Source organism: Coturnix japonica, chromosome 4 (assembly GCF_001577835.2).
Source record: "Coturnix japonica isolate 7356 chromosome 4, Coturnix japonica 2.1, whole genome shotgun sequence".
In the NCBI taxonomy this organism is placed as follows: Eukaryota; Metazoa; Chordata; class Aves; order Galliformes; family Phasianidae; genus Coturnix; species Coturnix japonica.
This window is the reverse complement of record NC_029519.1, coordinates 57,377,771-57,396,283: the sequence shown is the minus strand read 5'-3', so window position 1 is coordinate 57,396,283 and position 18,513 is coordinate 57,377,771. Positions and strand designations below refer to the sequence as shown.

At 34.6% G+C, this 18,513-nt stretch overlaps 1 protein-coding gene across 1 annotated transcript in view; it reads left to right on the top strand.

Moving 5' to 3' along the window:
- TUSC3 (tumor suppressor candidate 3) overlaps positions 1-16,057 on the top strand; it is a 99,386-nt gene extending 83,329 nt beyond the window's left edge. Inside the window, exons 8-10 of the mRNA XM_015862354.2 lie at positions 8,833-8,907; positions 11,131-11,221; positions 15,771-16,057. Coding sequence (XP_015717840.1) covers positions 8,833-8,907; positions 11,131-11,221; positions 15,771-15,786 — 182 coding nt within the window. The 3' untranslated portion in view covers positions 15,787-16,057. The remainder of the gene's footprint in view (positions 1-8,832; positions 8,908-11,130; positions 11,222-15,770) is intronic.
- Positions 16,058-18,513: the final 2,456 nt, after the last annotated feature.

Below are 18,513 nucleotides of genomic sequence, written 5' to 3'. Positions count from 1 at the left end.
TGTTAAAACATGGGAAATAGTGTTTGGCACTTTTTAATTTTAATTTAATTATTCAATCTATTTCAGGCTTCATAGAATGTAGATTTATCTTCCTGTGCTCCTCTCCAAGCTGAAAAATTGTACACATCCCTCTTGGCAATGATGTTTGAGACTGCTGGTGTCTGTTCTTTCAGACCTTTCCTGGCAGAAAAGGGGTCACAGACAGTGTCTCAGAAATAAAAATCCGGTATTCATAAAGAACAAAAAAACTGCAGGTAGAGATTAAACTGTGAAATTAAGAGCTGTCTTTTTAAGGTAGGAAAAATATGAAGTAAACTGCACAATCAGTGCTGCTATTGGTATTAAATGTAGCTGTATCAATCACTGGAATATGCAGGACTGAGCTGTAATTATGAGTGTGTTAAGATACAGCAAGAAAGGAGGAGTAGGGCTGGAGGGGCTTTGTTGAACAAATGAGTCTTTCAGTTTCATTTCACTAACCAATACTTCTAATGAATACCCGTTGTCATTCCTTGTGAAGTAAACTGACTTGACTGTAATGCATCTTTTTCTTTATGCAATAACATGAAATCTTTATAATACAGAGTAAGCTAGAAGTTACCATAAATATTTGCATTGTGAAGAGTTCAATTTATTAAACAAATTATTTGCACAGAAAGAAGTGAATCTAAGGACACTGTTATAGGAATTAGCAGTTAATATTAACCTGATAATATTTCTCATTATTGCTGCTAAACCTGCTTAACTTCAACGCTGATAAAAATACATGCATCTAAGTGAAAATAGAAATGTCTCTCCAGTTTGTTAATTTGAATTCCCAAGGCAGAATTGAATGTGACGGCTGTGTAGGTGGATATGAGATGTTGATTGAAAAGGAAAAAGAGCGTGATTGGTTATGAAGAAAAAGACAAATCTTTTCCACAGTGGTTAAATTACACCTATTACGAAAGACATTTCCTGTCCTACACTGTGAATTTAATGAAGTATACTGAGTGCCTCTTTGGTTTAAGGAAACTTAAGCACAGAGTGAATTTAAATGGAAGCTGCCTTCCCATGTGTCAGTAGAGCTTGTGCAAATGTGGTCACTGAGTGTAGGAGCTTGAAATTAGACCTAGAAACATATTTGTTTAGATCTCTGTTCTAAGACATTATCAGTTACTCACAATGGAATCAAACTGTGCCCCCCAGAAATTATGTAAAAGAAGATGCCAATCACAGCAGTGAGATAAACTTTCTATTTATTTAATCTTAAGGGTGAGGAAAAAAGAGATCACCATTGTTGAAAAATATGGAACTAATAGAACAAAATTATTTTAAAACATTTTTCTTAATTAACTTTATAAATCAATGTAACAAAGCATGCTGCCTGTTTTCAGTGCTCTGCTTGCACTTGTCCACTAGTGTCTGTTAACCTTGTAGGCTCTTTGGGAGAGTGCCTGACTCCAACCAAATGTAAGAAAGCATAAGGAAATGATTATTTTTCAATCGATGATATTGGTATTTCTTTCCATTACCTCATTCACCAACTGATTTGATCTCAAAATAATTCATAATTATGAACTGTCGAGGAAAATACTAAAATCTCTTAGATGCCACCGAGATGCGTTAAGGACTTTATGTTTGTAGCTGGGCGTTTGTCAGTACAACATGCAGTGTTTTTCATCAGCTAATTGAATGACAAGTTGCTGAATTGCTCTCAGATGTGTTTTGTGTCCCATGTACGAAACTGCTAACTCACTGATTTTTCAACTTTTTTCAGTATCTGGCTATCTGTAAATTTCCAGTAGAAGTGCAAAATCTTGTGAAGCAAATTTAGCTGTTGCTTTGCCAATTGATTTTCCTTACCAGCCTTTACAAATATCTGACCGCTAGTACACAGATGAAAAAGCATTCATGAACTGGAGACTGAAGACAACAACATTTTTCATTGTTTCTTTATCAGCTTACAGCTTTAATGGGTATTTTAGTTGTTAAGTGGCATAATTGTTTGACTGAAAGATGCAGAAACATAGTCCAGAATTAAGCTTTTTACCTTCTGTAGTCCCAGACAGCTAATTGAATAGTCCTTGACTAAATTCAGCTTTGTCTGTTACAATTCTACACAGATCTTTAAAAGTAAAAGAAAGTACAATACTAGCCTAGAGTCATATATGAGGTATGTGATATTCTTTAAAAAATCCATCGGTGCTTTGAGAGAGCTAGAGAAAAGATGTGTATGCCTCCTAAAAGATTGTGTACTAGCAAAGAGATGAGGCAAAGTACTGAAACAAGTATAGAATTTGAAATAAAGTGCTTCGTGACTGTTTGGAACAAAGTGTTAGAAGAGTAAATTCGGTATTGATAAATATCTCAAATACAGCTTGTTTTAAAAAATATGTGTTAAAAAGAAATGAAACTACTAGAACGTTCATGTAGTTATTTTCTTTATCTGCTTATTGTGGAGTTGTGGACATATCTATGATTCATGAGCCTCTAGAACAGAAAATTTCGAGAACCATATTATAAAATGTAAAGAAGGTCAGAAATTATTTTATGCAGTGGGTAACTACATTATAAGTGACTGTAAGATGGACAAGACAAACCCTTAAAGTCCATCAAATATAATTCACAAAAACAAAAATGTCATAAATACTAAATGTAAAATTAATCTACACAAAGTTAATTTTAAATGCGATCCTAAAAGGCTACACCAGTATGAATAAGTAGAATGTAAATTAGCCTGTAAAGCCTGGAAATGGAGGGATTAATATTTGATTAGTGATTTAGTACAAGCTTAGTCAGGTATATCTATGCTACATTGTTGCAGTTGAGTTAAAATGCATTCCTGAATCTTTATCTTCTTCTAAAGCTTTTATACAGCCTTTCCATTTTCAAATGTCTAAGAGCATCACAAGAGGGCAGCTTCCATCAGATTATTTTTGGATTAAAATGACAATCTCTGTGAAAATCTCATGAATTGAAGCTGACAGTAATCAAATGAATAATAAAGGAACTTTTTCACTATAGCAGTTTCTATATTACTATCAAATTGATTCTCTGTGCTGTACAATTGATGGAAAAGCATCAAAAAAGAGAATGTTGTACTTTAGTTGACATTTAAATGGATGAAATGCAGACTTACAGCTCCTTTACTGTTGTGAATTGCTGGTTTCAAGGAGTTGAGGGGAACTTGAGTGCCAAAACTAGTGTAATAATTCATAAAACTCTTGAAGAGCTGAAGCCAAGGAGTCTTGGTCTGAAAGAATGTTCAGAGTTTTTACTATGACTGTCCCTGCAGCTATAATTCAGGCAATTAAATATATTGATGTTTGACCTGATTGTGTACAATTTATGAGTGAGTTACATTTGTAACTAAAAAAAAAAACCTTTGTTTTTGAACTATGCTCATTTTATCAACATGTGGAGTTATCCTGCACTGAGTACGGACATATAAAGATTGGTAACTTAAACTTACCTCATTCCTCAGCCCTCAGGTCTTCTTGAATCATCCACTGGGATGGTTGGTCTAATTCAGAATTGATGGTGCACTGAAGAGTAGAACATCAGACTCATTGTTCATGAAATGAAGCAACAATGTCATAAAAGAAACTATGAGTGCACTTTCACTTCAGAACCATAACTTTTCTTGATTAGTTTCTTTACCCTATCATTAAAAAAATAATGGATGGGGAAAAAAAAAAAAAAAAAAAAAAAAAAAATGGAAAAGTCACTAATACTTCATTTTCAAGAATTGCACATAGCTAAATAGTATTTCCTGAGTAGAGTGATTGGAATGCATGTTATGTTTGTTTTTTTTTCAAATTTAAGCTGAAAGTTAAATATACTTTGAAATTGCTCAGTTAAAGCATAAGTACAGATAATACATATTCAATATTTCTGAAAGTATAGCAGGTATTTTAGAGGTTTAAATATTAGTAGGGAGAAGCTAAGGCAAATAATTTTCTAGGTTGGTATAATATGCCCTCTTCTCATAAGGCGACAGCATATTGTGTTTTACTTTTTATTCGTCTGGGGGTAGGAGGGGGGAAAGTATACAGTAAGTCATAGATTTTCCTGTTAATCTTGATACCCCTTTACTAAAGATACTCGTGTTTTTGTCTGTTCCATGCATGATAAAGTGAACTACAAGTTTTTGAAGGTTGAGAGATAAACTGTCCCCATTTTAATTAACAATAAAGTGAATACAGAGTTGATTGAATGAACATTTTGTCCCTTAGTTATTTTTGCACATATATTATTGAATAGTCCACAGATACAACATAGTTGCTTCTTATTATGAATGCTGTTGATTTAGGATTTTTACTCTTAGCAGTAATCCAACAACATATGAATGACACCGCTGTTTTTTTTTGTTTTTTTTTTTTTAACAAATTTAACAAGTTTTCTTTCAACTAATTTTATCTCCTTCTGTTCCCCACTTACCAGCAATTAGGACTAAATTTGTGAAGAAATGTTATAAATGGTATATCATCACATTAATAACTTGCAGAATGCCAGGTTTTCTTCTTTGGGGTATTCTGTCTAGATTTAGTAGTAATTAAATTTTCAGTCAAAGCATGCCCTAGTAGAATCCAGAATTTACTAGTGATTGCTTTCATTTTGTAAGGTATCTGTCATTATAGAGTTTATTGATCAAATTATTTTTCTTAAAAATACTTCCAATCAAACATCTTGGTATTTGCAGAGCTAAATATCATACTCTGCTACTGCCGATCATTTAATGAATAATCTTATGAATTTTGATCATGACTGTTTTTCATCATACTATTAAACTTCTCCTCATTTATCAAAGTATTCAGAGCCTTTTCAAAAATGCTAAGTAACAAGTGTAAGTTATCAGTTTCAATTTCAGTGAGGATTATGTGCCACCTGGGAAAAGGGGCAGCAGTGTAGTAGGTAAAACTGTAATAATTCCAAATTTAAAAATTGAAAGATATTTAACAGTCTTTGTAGACACACCTACCAAATTGCTACAAAAGGATATGTTTACCAGAAAGCATCTGAGTTGAAAACATTTGCTATCCGTAGTTTATCTGAGTGTGTCACGATTCCCTTTTCAGTGTAGTTTCATAATGCATAGTGACAGAGATTAACAGAAATCAGAAAAACAAGTATATATTTTCATGCTATTAAACTTTTTGAAGGTGAATGACTGTCCAAGTAACCTCTTGACAAAACTTCAAATTCTGTATTACTGAAATGAGAAATGAGATATGTTAAAAAGATTATTTCTGGAACAGGACTGTTGCTTTTATTTTGTGGAATATCAAAATAATATAAAGACATAACTTACAATGCTAGAAAGAGGAGCCCAAAATCGTAATTTAAACTAAATAGTTTATGGTACAAAGCTAATGATTGCATTGAAATCGAGACTCAACTGACTGAAGTTTTGCTTCAACATAACATATTTAAAGTGACTCAGTCACTGTTAGAGTGTGAAGTTATAAATCCACTGTCATTGACATCAACCAAGTGAAGCTGAAAACCCAATGAAGATTGAAGTTAGAAAGCAACAACTGAAGCAAAAGTAGTAACAATGTGAAAGAAGTTGGAGGGGTAATGATGTGAGAGGGGAAAAGAGTAATGAAAAGAGGTAAAAAAGGGGTAATGAAAAGAGAGGGGAGAAAAAAGCACAGTTTAGCTATATATCAGGTTATAGATCTGCTCTCAGTTGCAGAGGATATGTTGCTTTTGTAAAAATGTTCTTCCCAGTTTGTCCATTAAAAAAAAATAAGGTAAAAGGCAAAGGATCACATTATGTACAATATCACAGGAGGTAATCAAGCAAATAAATTTGTTTACATAGCAGTACAAAAGCTTTGCAAAGCATAGCATTACCCTGAGACGCTCTGGTGAGCTGCAGTCAAGCGCTGTTTGCATTATTTTTTCCTTTGATTTTTCCTTATGATTCTATTAAACTAAAAACAAAACTAACTACTGTTATAAATCTAAATGAGAGATTGGTAAAATAAATTTGGTATTAGATAATTCAGCTTTAGGGGGGTTTATTGACATGGTAGAAATATACGTGGAATCTGTGCAGTATTTCTTTCAGCCTTTGTTGTAATTTTATCAAATCATTTTTTGCTTTCTTAACATTTGAAAGCAGAGAAATGAGTAAATTTCATGGCACTCTTTCTAGTCTTACTTAGAAGCATATGATTAGCACAAGAAATTTCCAGTCTCTCATGCTCAGAAAAAAATTTTAGGAGGTGATTTTCACATTCTCTTCTAATTTGTCTAATAGTGTGGATTCCATTTGTCCTCCTCCAGATATTTTGGGAAATGATTTTAAAATATTCTGTTAAGCCTACAAATAAGCTCCTGGGATGTTTCTGTTGTTTTCCATATTACTCCATTTATTGGAGTACTTTTAGAATGGAAATATATATTTTACTGAGTACTGTAGCAGAATTAAGATAAAATCAATTCATGAACAGAGCATTTAAAGATACTGTACATTATCTGTGACACTAGGCCTGATGTGAACATTTAAAAAAAAAAAGTTTCTTTTAGCCTGTGGCTTTAATGAAAATGTGATTAAACCCAAGGATGACGTAAGGGAAAACATGTTTGAGGTAGCTAATTTTTAATATCCATTAGTAAGGTTTTTGATAATTGTGTGATGAATGAGGTGTATGTGTAAAACATGACAGGTCCTAATGACCATTATAAAGCATTTTCTCAGAGTCACAGAGTGGTTGAGGTAGGCAGGGCCCTCTGGGTCCATGTGGTCCCATTGCCGCTCCAGCAGGGACACCCAGAGCTGGTGCCCAGAGCCACATCCAGGCGGTTTCTGAAGGTCTCAAGGAGGAGACTCCACAGCATGTGGGCAGCCTGTGCCAGTGCCCTGTCACCCACACAGTACAGAAATGTTTCCCAGCGTTCTGTGTTCCTGGTGAAACACAAGGAAAAATCTTGTGTTTCAATTTGCTCCAAGAAACAAATTTTTCATTATCTTAACCTCCAAAGTCCTTCTATAATTACCCACTGTTCTATTCTTGCTTTCCTTTTTTCTTTCATCTGCAGTCTTCCCAGTAGTAATATAATGTCTGTCTGAAGCATTCATGGTATTACCAGGTTATTTTTGCCTTCAAGAAATTTCAGAGCTCTTCTTTCAAAACAGCCATTCAAAGAGGAAATAATAGTGATTCTGATATCTCTCTTAACATAGATTTAATAATAAATTCCTTGGTATATTTACTCTGACTTTCTGACGCCTTGGGGGATAAAGAACAACAAACTATAAATAGCCTTGAGACTGAGAATCCAAAGAGATTATTCCCTAGAACTGCTGGGCTTTGGTTGCAGTCTTTCCCTTGCTTTTCTCTGCCATTAAGAACATTGCATTTTTTTCTTCCTAGTAAAGTGGGTCAGCATCATTAGAAAGATGGAGAGTGCCTAATTTCAGGAGGAAGTAAATCCCCAGTTTTTCATATTTCTGAACAATGATATTGTGCGAAACTCCACAATTTATTCCAGCTGAGCCCATTACTTCCACGTTCTGCCTGTGTTGCAAGTGTCTTAAATTAGAACCATAGGTAGATGTCTACACCTGAAAAATTTTTTTAGCTTACATTGCCTTGACATTGCCCATTCGCTGATGTGAACACATGCCACATTTTGCCACTAGTGCTTGCTTTGTAAATTCTGTTATTCTTCACTTGACTTTTCTCAATCCACATGTAGAAAACTCACAAATCTCAAGTCTGAATCAGGATACTGAATCTCTGATGAACTGAAATGATGCTAGCATTGGCATATTTAAATACTTTTGTCCAAGCTCATTTCAATTGAAATTGTATAACTGAAATTTCAGATATATTAGAGAATTTTTGTCTAATTTTGAACATTTTTAACATTAAAAAAAAAAAAAAAAATGTTAATAATGTTATAGCCAGTATAATGTCAGAGTCTAGAAATACTGCTCATGGATGTAGTATGTTTGAACCATCTTGTGTTTATTATATGTGTAGGTAAAGTTAAATATGTCTCTTAAATTTCTTAAATTTGGTAGTCTGTCATCCTGCTGCCTAGCCTGGGGAAAGTAAATTTTAAAAATCTCTCCCTTATTCAAGATTGAGTTGTGTCTATTAAAATTCATGTTTTCTGAAATTGTGAGATATAGCTCACGTGACGCACTCCTGCTTCAGTGTGGCATTCATGCCTGCTTCCTCCTCAGAATGGATTTTAAACACAGGAAGTAGCAACCATTCTTTTTTATTTATGGAGTTTTAAGTAAGCGACTAATGGTATGGTTTAAGATCTTGCTATATTGTTTTATTGTTACATAGTTGTTTGTATTCCTAACAGTAATAATTAGGCAATAAAACTCAGAGTGACTGAGGACTTGCTTTTGGGATGTTTCTTTGCTGCAATATGACACTAAAGACTGAGCAAATGTCTACTGAGAAGCAGATTAAAGATAAAGCAGTCCACTTTTTTCATTAAAAAACCCACTGTGGAGTAGGAATGATTTCTCATTCTTTTAGACTTCATTTTGTAAAATCCTTTACTTCCAATATACCAAATACTGGAAAATATTGGGGGATATCTATTTCCATAACTGTTGAAAAGTCATATGTTCTGTATAAGGACTTACTCTTATAGAGCTTTTTGAACCTTCTTTCCTCTTTTATGTAGAATGCTGAAAGGAAAATGTTATTACCTACTTTTCCCCTAGGTGAATCTGTTGGTACAGTAGACTGTGATATGCAATTTTATATATAAATGTTTTTTATCATTTTGAAAACTTTAGCTTTTAGCAGTGCCTTTGTGGCTTTCTGAGGTATCCACACATCTGCTGTTTCCTTGACAATGGTGATACAGATGCTGCTATCACCATGGGAATGGTGCTCCTGAATGAAGCTGCTACCTCCAAAGGGGATGTTGGGAAGAGGAGAAGTAAGTTACTTAGCACAATTAAGATAATGTTATTACAGTTAAAAAGATATTGAGAGGTTACAAGTAAATATCTGATTAAGTTTTTAAAAGCTCTTCCTTGAACTAATTTTTACATGTTGTGGGGTGGAGAAGAGTATAGCATAGAGCTTCAATAGATAAAATTATGTTAAGGTGTTGTAACAGTAAAAACAAGTCTTAAGCATCCCCAGTCAACTTACAACTTGACATGGTATCTCTATGACATAGAAAAGCATAGTGTCAATATTTATTGGCTTTATATTATATTGAAAGTCTGTGAGTTAAGGAACAGGAATTTCAAAACATTCTCAAAATGAGTTTAGGCATTTAAAATGCTTGTGACCACAAGCAAAGGAGTGGAAAAAAAATTCTTGCTACACTTTGTACAGTATGTCTCCAAAGGAATGTGGAAGCACAACAGTGCAGAATATGTCCTAACAGGCTATAGCACAAGTTCAGACTTGTTTCTACTTGTGGTCCTAATTTGAATGCTTTCTGTGTAACTTGTGTTGTTCGTGCTTAACAGTTCATTTCACCGTGGTTTGAAATCACTGGCAGGTTCTCTATGATGAAGAGTGTGTATAATATCTGTACAGGACTAATTTTCTCAAAATAGCTGCAGAAGTTTTAACATTTAGATGGATGTATGTCAGTTTTTTACATAGTCGGTTGTAATGAAAAACAGCAACCATTTTCGTCTTCACTGACTGGACGGTTGCTTTTTCTTTTTCCAAAACCTGACACTTTTGAAGCGTCAGTATTCCAGTCAAGTAGCAAAAGTTTGCCTTACCTAGGAATGATATAAGAAGAAAAGCTTTCAAAATCAAATAAGCTCACTAGAACCAAACCATTACCACATGTACTTAGGTTGCTATGAAATTAATGCCTCTTGTTTATTTATTTTCATGGAAACTACAGTGGATACAAAAACACCAACTACTTGAGAGAGCAAATTCTCAGCTACAAAACAGTGTTTTTCAACATGTTCACCACCATTAGCTCATTAGCTATGCATTTCAATAGCAGTGAGCAAAAGGCTGTGTGCTGAGCTCATAAAAATCTATACCAGCAGAGGTGACCCACTGTTGCTGTCACCATTGCTGAAGTAAATAACCCACTGCCTCACTGTGCTCACATTTGGTCTCCAAAAATGTTCGTCAAGCATTGATGCATGTCAGTGGATGCCATTTTTTCTTTGTGGAGGAGTTCAGTGACACACCTGTACTTCATACACACTTCTGTGTCAGATACCATTTTGTCAGACTGCACGTTTTCTGCTGTCACATGGCACTAGAGTGTAGCAGGATATTGTTGCTAGGGCTCAACCTCCACTGCCTTACCACCTACATCCTCCTCCGTTGTGGTGGGCTGAGGCATTACTTTCAGAGCAGCCCTCATAGGTGAGAGGCGTCTCAGGTATGTACATCAGACTGTAAAATATTTCCTCTTTTCCACTTGTGCACAATTGATTGAGCTATGATGATTGAAAAGGTTTTTTGCTACCACTACTAAAGTATCAACTAGTGTTTCAGATTTCATTTGTTAATTTAAGTATTTAATTTGCCAATTCATTCTTAGCTTGAAAAGGCTCAAAGAGCTTGCATCTGGGTGCTCTCAGAAGGTCTATGTCATTGTTACTTAACTTCAGTACCCAAAGACATAATATTTCTGTTAAGAGTAATTTATTTGCCAGCCCTGGGACTTAACACAGTGAAATGTTTTAGCCACTAAGAATTCGATAAAGCAGTTACTAAACAGCCTTTGCAGTTACTTTAGCTTGAGATGGTTGACTAGAGGCAGAATGATTCCATTAGTCCAGGGATGTTTTTTTCTAAATGTAATTTGTTTTCCAAAAGAACAAGCAAATACCTGAAATGACATTGCTTGATATGTATAATTTACAGGGTTATTAAATCTGTTATCAGCAGTAAGGTGTTTGCATCCACAAACATTTGAGGTGCAAATTGCTGCTCTCTTTTCTTGAAAGTACATTTAAACTGACAAGTTATTTTTTCTTAATAAATATTATTTCCATGTGTATTTGAAATCCTATCAGAAGATAGTGAACATCAGTAGGCAAGCAGCAATGTTTCTGTATTTCACTGTCAAAATTCTGTATAAATGATTGACATAAATAATATTCTTTGTAGAGATTCCAGTTTAAAATCTTTTATATGCTAGTAAGCAAAGTTATTTTCTTTCCAGTAATATGCCTGGTAGGCCTGGGTCTGGTGGTCTTTTTCTTCAGCTTCCTGTTGTCCATATTCCGCTCCAAATACCATGGCTACCCATACAGGTAATTTCTCATTAAATTCTCATCTTACATATTTTAATAACATTGTCTAAATTTAAGAACAGTTTTTAGGTAACAAATCTTTAATTTTTACCACTGGAACCCAAAGCTTTTTTGCGTAAGAAATCTAAAAGATACTTAATGAGAAAAAGTCAGTCTTTTGTTGTTCCAACTGGTTCCAAGATTAATAACTTTGCTCCATTGTTTTTTTTTTTATTTTTTCTTTTTAAATCCTATTTGAAACTGTGCTGTTCTTGATTTTGCCCCAGGCTTTGCTCCTTTTCAACATCTTTTTCCTATGTACTGTATATATGTATGCATATAAATGTGTATGTATGTGCACATATGTACACACACAAAACATGTTTATACAATTGACAAAGTCTTAACATGCTGCGCAAAGCTTTACAGTACAGCTAAGATGTATAAGAGCAGTTTTTTATAGTAACATGTTGCTGACAGATCTTTTGATATGATGGATTGTCATCTAGTGCATGTACAAAGTATATATAAGCGGAGCATTGGTAATGCAGATTCACAAGTCTGTGTTTTCAAGTAAGTAGAGACTGAAAGAACTATCAATATTATCAATTCTGCTAGTTGTTTTTGTTTTTGTTTTTGTTTTTTTTTACAGTAAATGTTAATGCATCAAATGGGGGATACTACATTTTTTTCTGATACTTAATGTTGATTTCCATTAGTAGGTCTTGTGTGTTAGTACAGAAGCCAGCTTTGTAATCTCAGTTTTGTACTACTACTCGAGATTGTTAAGCTCTTCTCCTTGCAATATGCACAGCAGGTCTTTTCCCACTTTTTATTCCATTCTGCTATGGAAAGTGATCTGTAAAGGGCCCTATAGTATAATACTGTGAGATTTCATCAGTATGGAGTTTGTAAATTGCCTTCTGGAATAGTCTGTGCAGCTTCTTAGCACCTTCTGTGGAAACTACCTCTTAGCCTTGCCACTGACATTTCAGTTGTCTCAACCATCTTCATGACAATGTCATACGCTTTCTGAAGAAGACTTCTTTTGTTTATATAGTTACAAATTCTAATGAAGTGATGCAGAACTGAGATCATCATGAAGTTCTTTACAGGGTATATAGTATCATGATGGATGAGTAAGCATGTAATAAATTTGTCTGGGCTTTTTATGCTATTACTAAACCACCTTTTTGTGGGAATAGGATAGAATTTTTCATTTTGCTAAAACTTTTGTTTGAATTGTTGTCATTAATGGTTGATTGATAATACATTAATTTTATTTCACACTGTTGTACATTTTTGCCTTTATCCCCTTCTACCTGCTGTTGGGAATCTGCTTTAGCTGGGGAGTGGACTTAATGATCTCTGGAGGTCCCTTCCAACCCCTGCAGTTCTGTTGTTCTGTAACAAGACCAGGAGTGTTGATATATCCAAAGAGTATTTTTAGAGGCCTTCTCACTCCAGCATTTAAGTTGGATAAGTGATGTATTAAATAAGCATCAGCTATTCAGTCATTGAGCATTTCACTATCTATCTCAACAAAATGTTATCAGTAACTGGGATACATGCTAACAATAGGGAGTACAATTTTAACTATAAGCCAAAAAGATGAAATCTGAATTATCTTTCATATTCAGAAAAGAGCATGAAATGTTTTGTGCAAACTTTACTTTAGGTTGGTGAGAAAGCACATAAAATATTAAGAATGAGGAGAACAAGAGAGAATACATTGGTACAGTAGCAGAGTAGTGTATCACTGTGAATAGTAGCAATAAAAGTATTTGTAATGCTGGTTTCTTTAAGAGAGCAGACAGACATATTTAGTGTTTAATGATGGTTGGGTTTTTTGTTTGTTTGTTTGTTTGTTTGTTTTAAAGTTACCCATGATTTTTGTTTTGTTTTGCTTTATCTTTCACTGAAATTTATGAAGTGGACTCTGAAATATTTAAGGTCATTTCATTATTATGATGGCATTTCTTATTGTCCTTTCAAGTCTAGGTCTTACCATGCACTCTTGTTTTAATATGATTTTAAATTATACGAACAACAGAAAATTTGAGGGCTTTATGTAATTTTTTATTAAGTTGCTGGCATTGTGTATCTTCTTTAAGAATTTTTTTGCAACCGCAATAAAGAGTTTCATTATCAGATGAGCCTTTAAAGCAATTGCAATTGTGTATTACTGAAAACGTTAAGGTGAAGAGGTTTTAGTTAAACCATAAAAAATAATCAGCATTCAGAACTATGAACTAAAAGAATGGGAAAATACATATTCTGAAGTGACTAGCATAGAAAAAGAAATAAGCTGCAAGAAAGCATGATAAATAAAAGATTCCTTATTTTCATGAAATAAACATAAAAGTTAAGTCAGACATGAAGTATTTGTTCTTTGTCTAGAGTCAGAGCAACAAGAACAGACAAGACACAGAGCTGGAGATCTTGCATTTACTGTATATGCCATATAAGAAATGTCTACCCTCGATGTAATTAAATTAGTTTCAGTAAAGAAATCTTGAATAATATTGAACAATTGAAATTAACTACAATTGAATAAAATACTTATTTCTTAAAAATAGATTGTTAAAATGTAAGTAAATAGAACAAATAAACAGTGTCTGCAGACAAAATATTAGTAAATGCAAGTGCTATAAATAGCTGCTCAGATGTTCTATGTTGACTTTACACCTAATTAGTTTTATTCACCTGAAATTTATGAACTGGCAAATCTATTTCCATTAAATGGTGATATTCATAGTCAGGTCTGTAGTATTCAACAAAATAAATTAGTTCCTTCAAAACTGAGGCAATCGGGATAATTTTACAAGACAGGAGAATGATAATACACTTTTACCATTATTTTCCTCATTTTTTCTCTTTTTATGACTGCACAGCAAGTTTTTCAGATAAAAATAAATGTTGCCCACTGAAATGGAAAACAGCCCAGTCTCTTCTGTTTATCTAAATCATCAGATGTTGTACTGAGTTCATGAATAGCCGTAGACTTCTACAGTCCCCTCTGAGTTTTCTAGTCCTTCACAGAACAGGAGCTCTAAATTTCAGGTGTCTGGCTCCATAGTGCGTCTTTTAAGATAGACTTAAACAGATATTGCCCAACTTGTCCTTAAGGGTTTTTCTGAAACCCTGCCCCCTCCTGATCTTTTTTTTTTTTTTTTTTTTTTTTTTCCCCTTTTTTTTTTTTTTTTTTTTTTTTTTTTCCACCTTTGGCTTTTTCCGTCTTAGACTTCTGTAACTTCTGAGTTACCTTTTTGCTGTTTGCCTTAGCTGCCAAGTTTCTTCAGTTACAGACAAACTAAGGAACAGCTGATATGGTAGCAGAATATTTATTCAAAATGACACTGCCATATTTATATTTTCCTACAGTTGTACCTTCTAGTTTTTCACCTCTCCTGATTCTGTCATTGTCTGATTACCCTTCCTATTCTTCCTGCCCCAAATTTTCCCATAGTCTTTATTCCTTTCTTCTTAGTTCCTTCTTTCCTGTACGTGGCCTTGCATATCTATCCTACAGCATTCTCCTACTTCCCTGTTCAGCAACTTGCAGTTCTCTTTGTACAGTTGTTCTTGCATTTCCTTTTCAATAATCATTTCACCCTCTAGCACCCAGCCAGCTGCCATCTGTTTTGCCCTGGTTTGTATGTCTTGCTTAATGAGCATGTCAACTTTTTGCAGCAGGGAACATCTTTATAGTGGTACTGTCTTTTAAGCTCATGGCACTTGCATGGCTGTTTTGTAATGAGTGGTTAATTATGCCATGAATGGAAAAGTGTTGAAGTTAATACAATGTGTATATTGGAGCACACTGTATATCTTTGAGGAATCAGAAGTTCTTTCATTTGAAGCTAGAGGCAGTGAAGCTACAGTAACTCTTCAATTCAGCCTGTCATTATTTTGTGGTTGTGAATTAGCTCAGTCTGTGGTTGCACCCAACTCTTTCTCTCTGCGTTCCCCTTTGTAAAGATGTCTCATTTGACAGTGTCCTTGAAAAACCTAAAATGAAATGTATGACAAGTGAAACGTAAGCTTTTTTTATATTTATTTTAAATGCAAGGTTTTCTTCCAGGGATGAAGAAGCAGCAATGTTGTCTGAAACTACTTAATTCATTAAAATATTATGAACAAAAGAGTCTGGAGCCTTACAGAGTCTTGCCAAGTCCTTTAGATCCTCCCCATTCAGGGGCCACTTCTACAAGGAAGAATGATTGAAATAAACCTGAAACATCTCCCAGGAGATGTAGCTTTTACTTTTAAGTAGTAAGAGCAGGTGCAGAGCTTGATTGAAGAGAACAGATGTTTGAAGTGCATTTTGCTTTTTAATGTTTTTAATATGAAAATACAAGTTTCAGTCACTCAGGTTTTTATTTGATGACTTTCATGCTTACTTAGTAATTATCTAATGAGATATAAAAAGTTTAAGAGATTATTACACAAACGTTGAATGGCTTTTCAAATGACTGTTTTGAAATCCTTGTTTATTCTCTTGGAATAACTATAATGCTATATTTTATAGGCATTTTTCAGCTTTTAATCATGTTTACTTTCTTTTCAGCTTCTTAATTAAGTGAATTCAAGAAAGATTCATTTAGAGCTGCCTACCATGAAGATAACATCAGTACCAGCTTATCTGTGCACCACTGCTAGATGTATTCAAGACTATTTTGTTGGCTCATCTGTTTCTGTGATAATTTATATATAGTATGCTGATAGAGAAATGAATACAGTTTTATGCAATGAATGCTTAATTTATAGATATATACCATAAACATCTCATTGGGAAGTACTTAAATGTTATGTATACTCTGCTCAAGAATTTGAATAAACTTCGTTATAATGGGCTTAAGGCTTCTGTATTAATTTTTAGTACAAGAATCCAAAGAGTTTTGCCAGGTTTTAAATATGAAGTTTGTTAAACGGCTTTAAGATGCATTTTAGAATATGTTCAAGTAATTTTTTCTTCAGCGAAGGTTTAGAGAAATGCCGTGGTGGGAACTATAATGACTGCACGCATCTTGCCACCGCTTTTCTTTGAAAGTGTAAACTTAAAGAATAATAGGATTCAGCCTAAAAGTTTAATTTTATGTGCTTGATTGTAAACTGAACATGCTAACACAGGGCCATGCAGGATTTCCTCCAAAACACACTGTAACCTTTGGTAGCTGTGAGGCTTCTAGAGACAGTACAATCTCTTATTTCATAGCTAACAGAGAAGAGTGAGGATCAAATCTTGGGAAAGTCACTCCTTTACCTGCTCACATCTTATATGAAATGGTTTCATATGTAGGTTTTGTATATGCCTGCATACTGTATTTAGTGCAGATCAGAAAACAAGAATTGTAGAATGTCCCTACACGTGCAGTTTTTCCAAGTTTTCCTGTTAACTTTCACTGCTGTTCCAGGGATGAAATCAGATAGCAATTTCCTTCATGTTTTATATATGAATGTCTCTAAACACGAGGATGAGATTCTCTGAAATCTACAAAACTCACTTCATCAAACACTGTAGGTGTTCACTTTTTGGAAGCTGTATGAACTGTACAGACAGAAGAGTTGGATCAAGAGGATCCTTATGAAGTTCAACAAGGGCAAGTGCAGAGACCTACACTGGCAGAGAAATAACTTCATGCATCAGCACAGATTAGAGGGTGATCTACTGGAAAGAAGCTCTGCAGAGAAGAGTGGAAGAATTAGAATGTTTGGTTTCAAACCACAGCCCTAGAGTAACACACCTCAGAGACTTGGTGGGAAAATTGTGCGTGTATGTGACGCGCACAGATACATATCAGTATGACACTGGCCAGACTACTAACTTAGAAATAGCACATCATATGTGGATGGTAAAGTAGTACCGTGCACGAAGGATGACATAGGATACAACAGCATAGAGGTCTGTGCTCCTGTAATAATAAATCTAATTCTTGAGAACTGTGATACTAATCTTTGATCAAGATGATGATAGCAATCAGGAAGTGAGATAAGAGAAACTGTAATGTTCAGGCAGTGGTAGTGAGCGATCAGAGGAAATTAAGTTTTCCAGTGATGTACATTGACTTTCTAGAGCAAAGAATAGATCTGAGCAGCTTGCTCAGTACACAGATACCTTTACAGGAAAGATTCATGAGAGAGTAACCTGGTAAAATCAAGAACAATAAAATAGGTTTAATATTGTTGCAAGAGTGGACAATCAAAGTGAAATCTGAGATAATCAGTTTCAAAGAGCAGTAAATGCAGGTAATTAGAATAAATAATGGAACAATACAAATAGCAAAACACCACCAGGCAGCCTGCAGACTGATAAATATTCTATTAGACATCTAGGTAAAACATGTGCCATAACTCGAAGTAAAAGAGACTTATGTAGATCAAAGTTACAAAAGCATCTTAGGGAGTTCTGTGTTTAAACGCTGGCAAGGGGAACAGAAACACTCATAGAACATCACAAGTTAACTGCAAACATAAGAGGGCTAGAAAAGTAATGTGAAAATGATGTTCAGGTTGGCAGCAGCATTGTAGTGCCAAATTATTAACATACCAAAAGCAGGGAATCAGGGAGGGAACCAATGAAAGAGCTGATGACCAGGGTTTATGAATGGGGCGCCCACTGGTAAGACATAGAGGATGAAAATTCTCTGTATAGGTCAGAGGAGCCAGATCAACTTCATTTAAGCACCTTCTGTGTCTTAGCTTTAAATAAATAAGCTAGATGTGGTAACTTCTCAGGACCAAATTGCATTTATCAAAGAGCTCTCAAGGAAATCAAATGTGAGGCTGCAGAACTACTGACCGAAGTACCTTCGCCCATCGTTACAGATTGCCTCTGTGTCATAGGACTGATAGATGCAGCATAGCACTCATCTATAAAAAGGAATCTAGGGGCCTCAGTGCTGTGAACCTGTGAACAATTTCCATTCCCAATAGGATGGTTAAGCCTGTAATAAAGAGTAAGCTAGTATACTGAGGGTAAAGGTTAATATGGTCAGCTGAGATTTGTGGGACCGCTTACACATTCACAAAGCTTCTTCAGTACTAGCATGGTATTAGAGAAGCATGTGAATAAAAACTTCTAGGCGAGGCTTTAATAAAGAATCTAATCTGGAATTAGAGGAAATGTCCTTTTCATGAATTAAAAACAAACTAAAGGATACCAAGTAGAAGATAGGGATTCCTATACTCACATCTCACGACAGAAGAAGCAAAAGATTGGGGCAGAGATCACTTGAATTCATCAACAAATGGCACCTGCAGTGCCAACTCATAGATTTGGATATTCAAGTGCTCTGCTGTTGGGGTGAAAA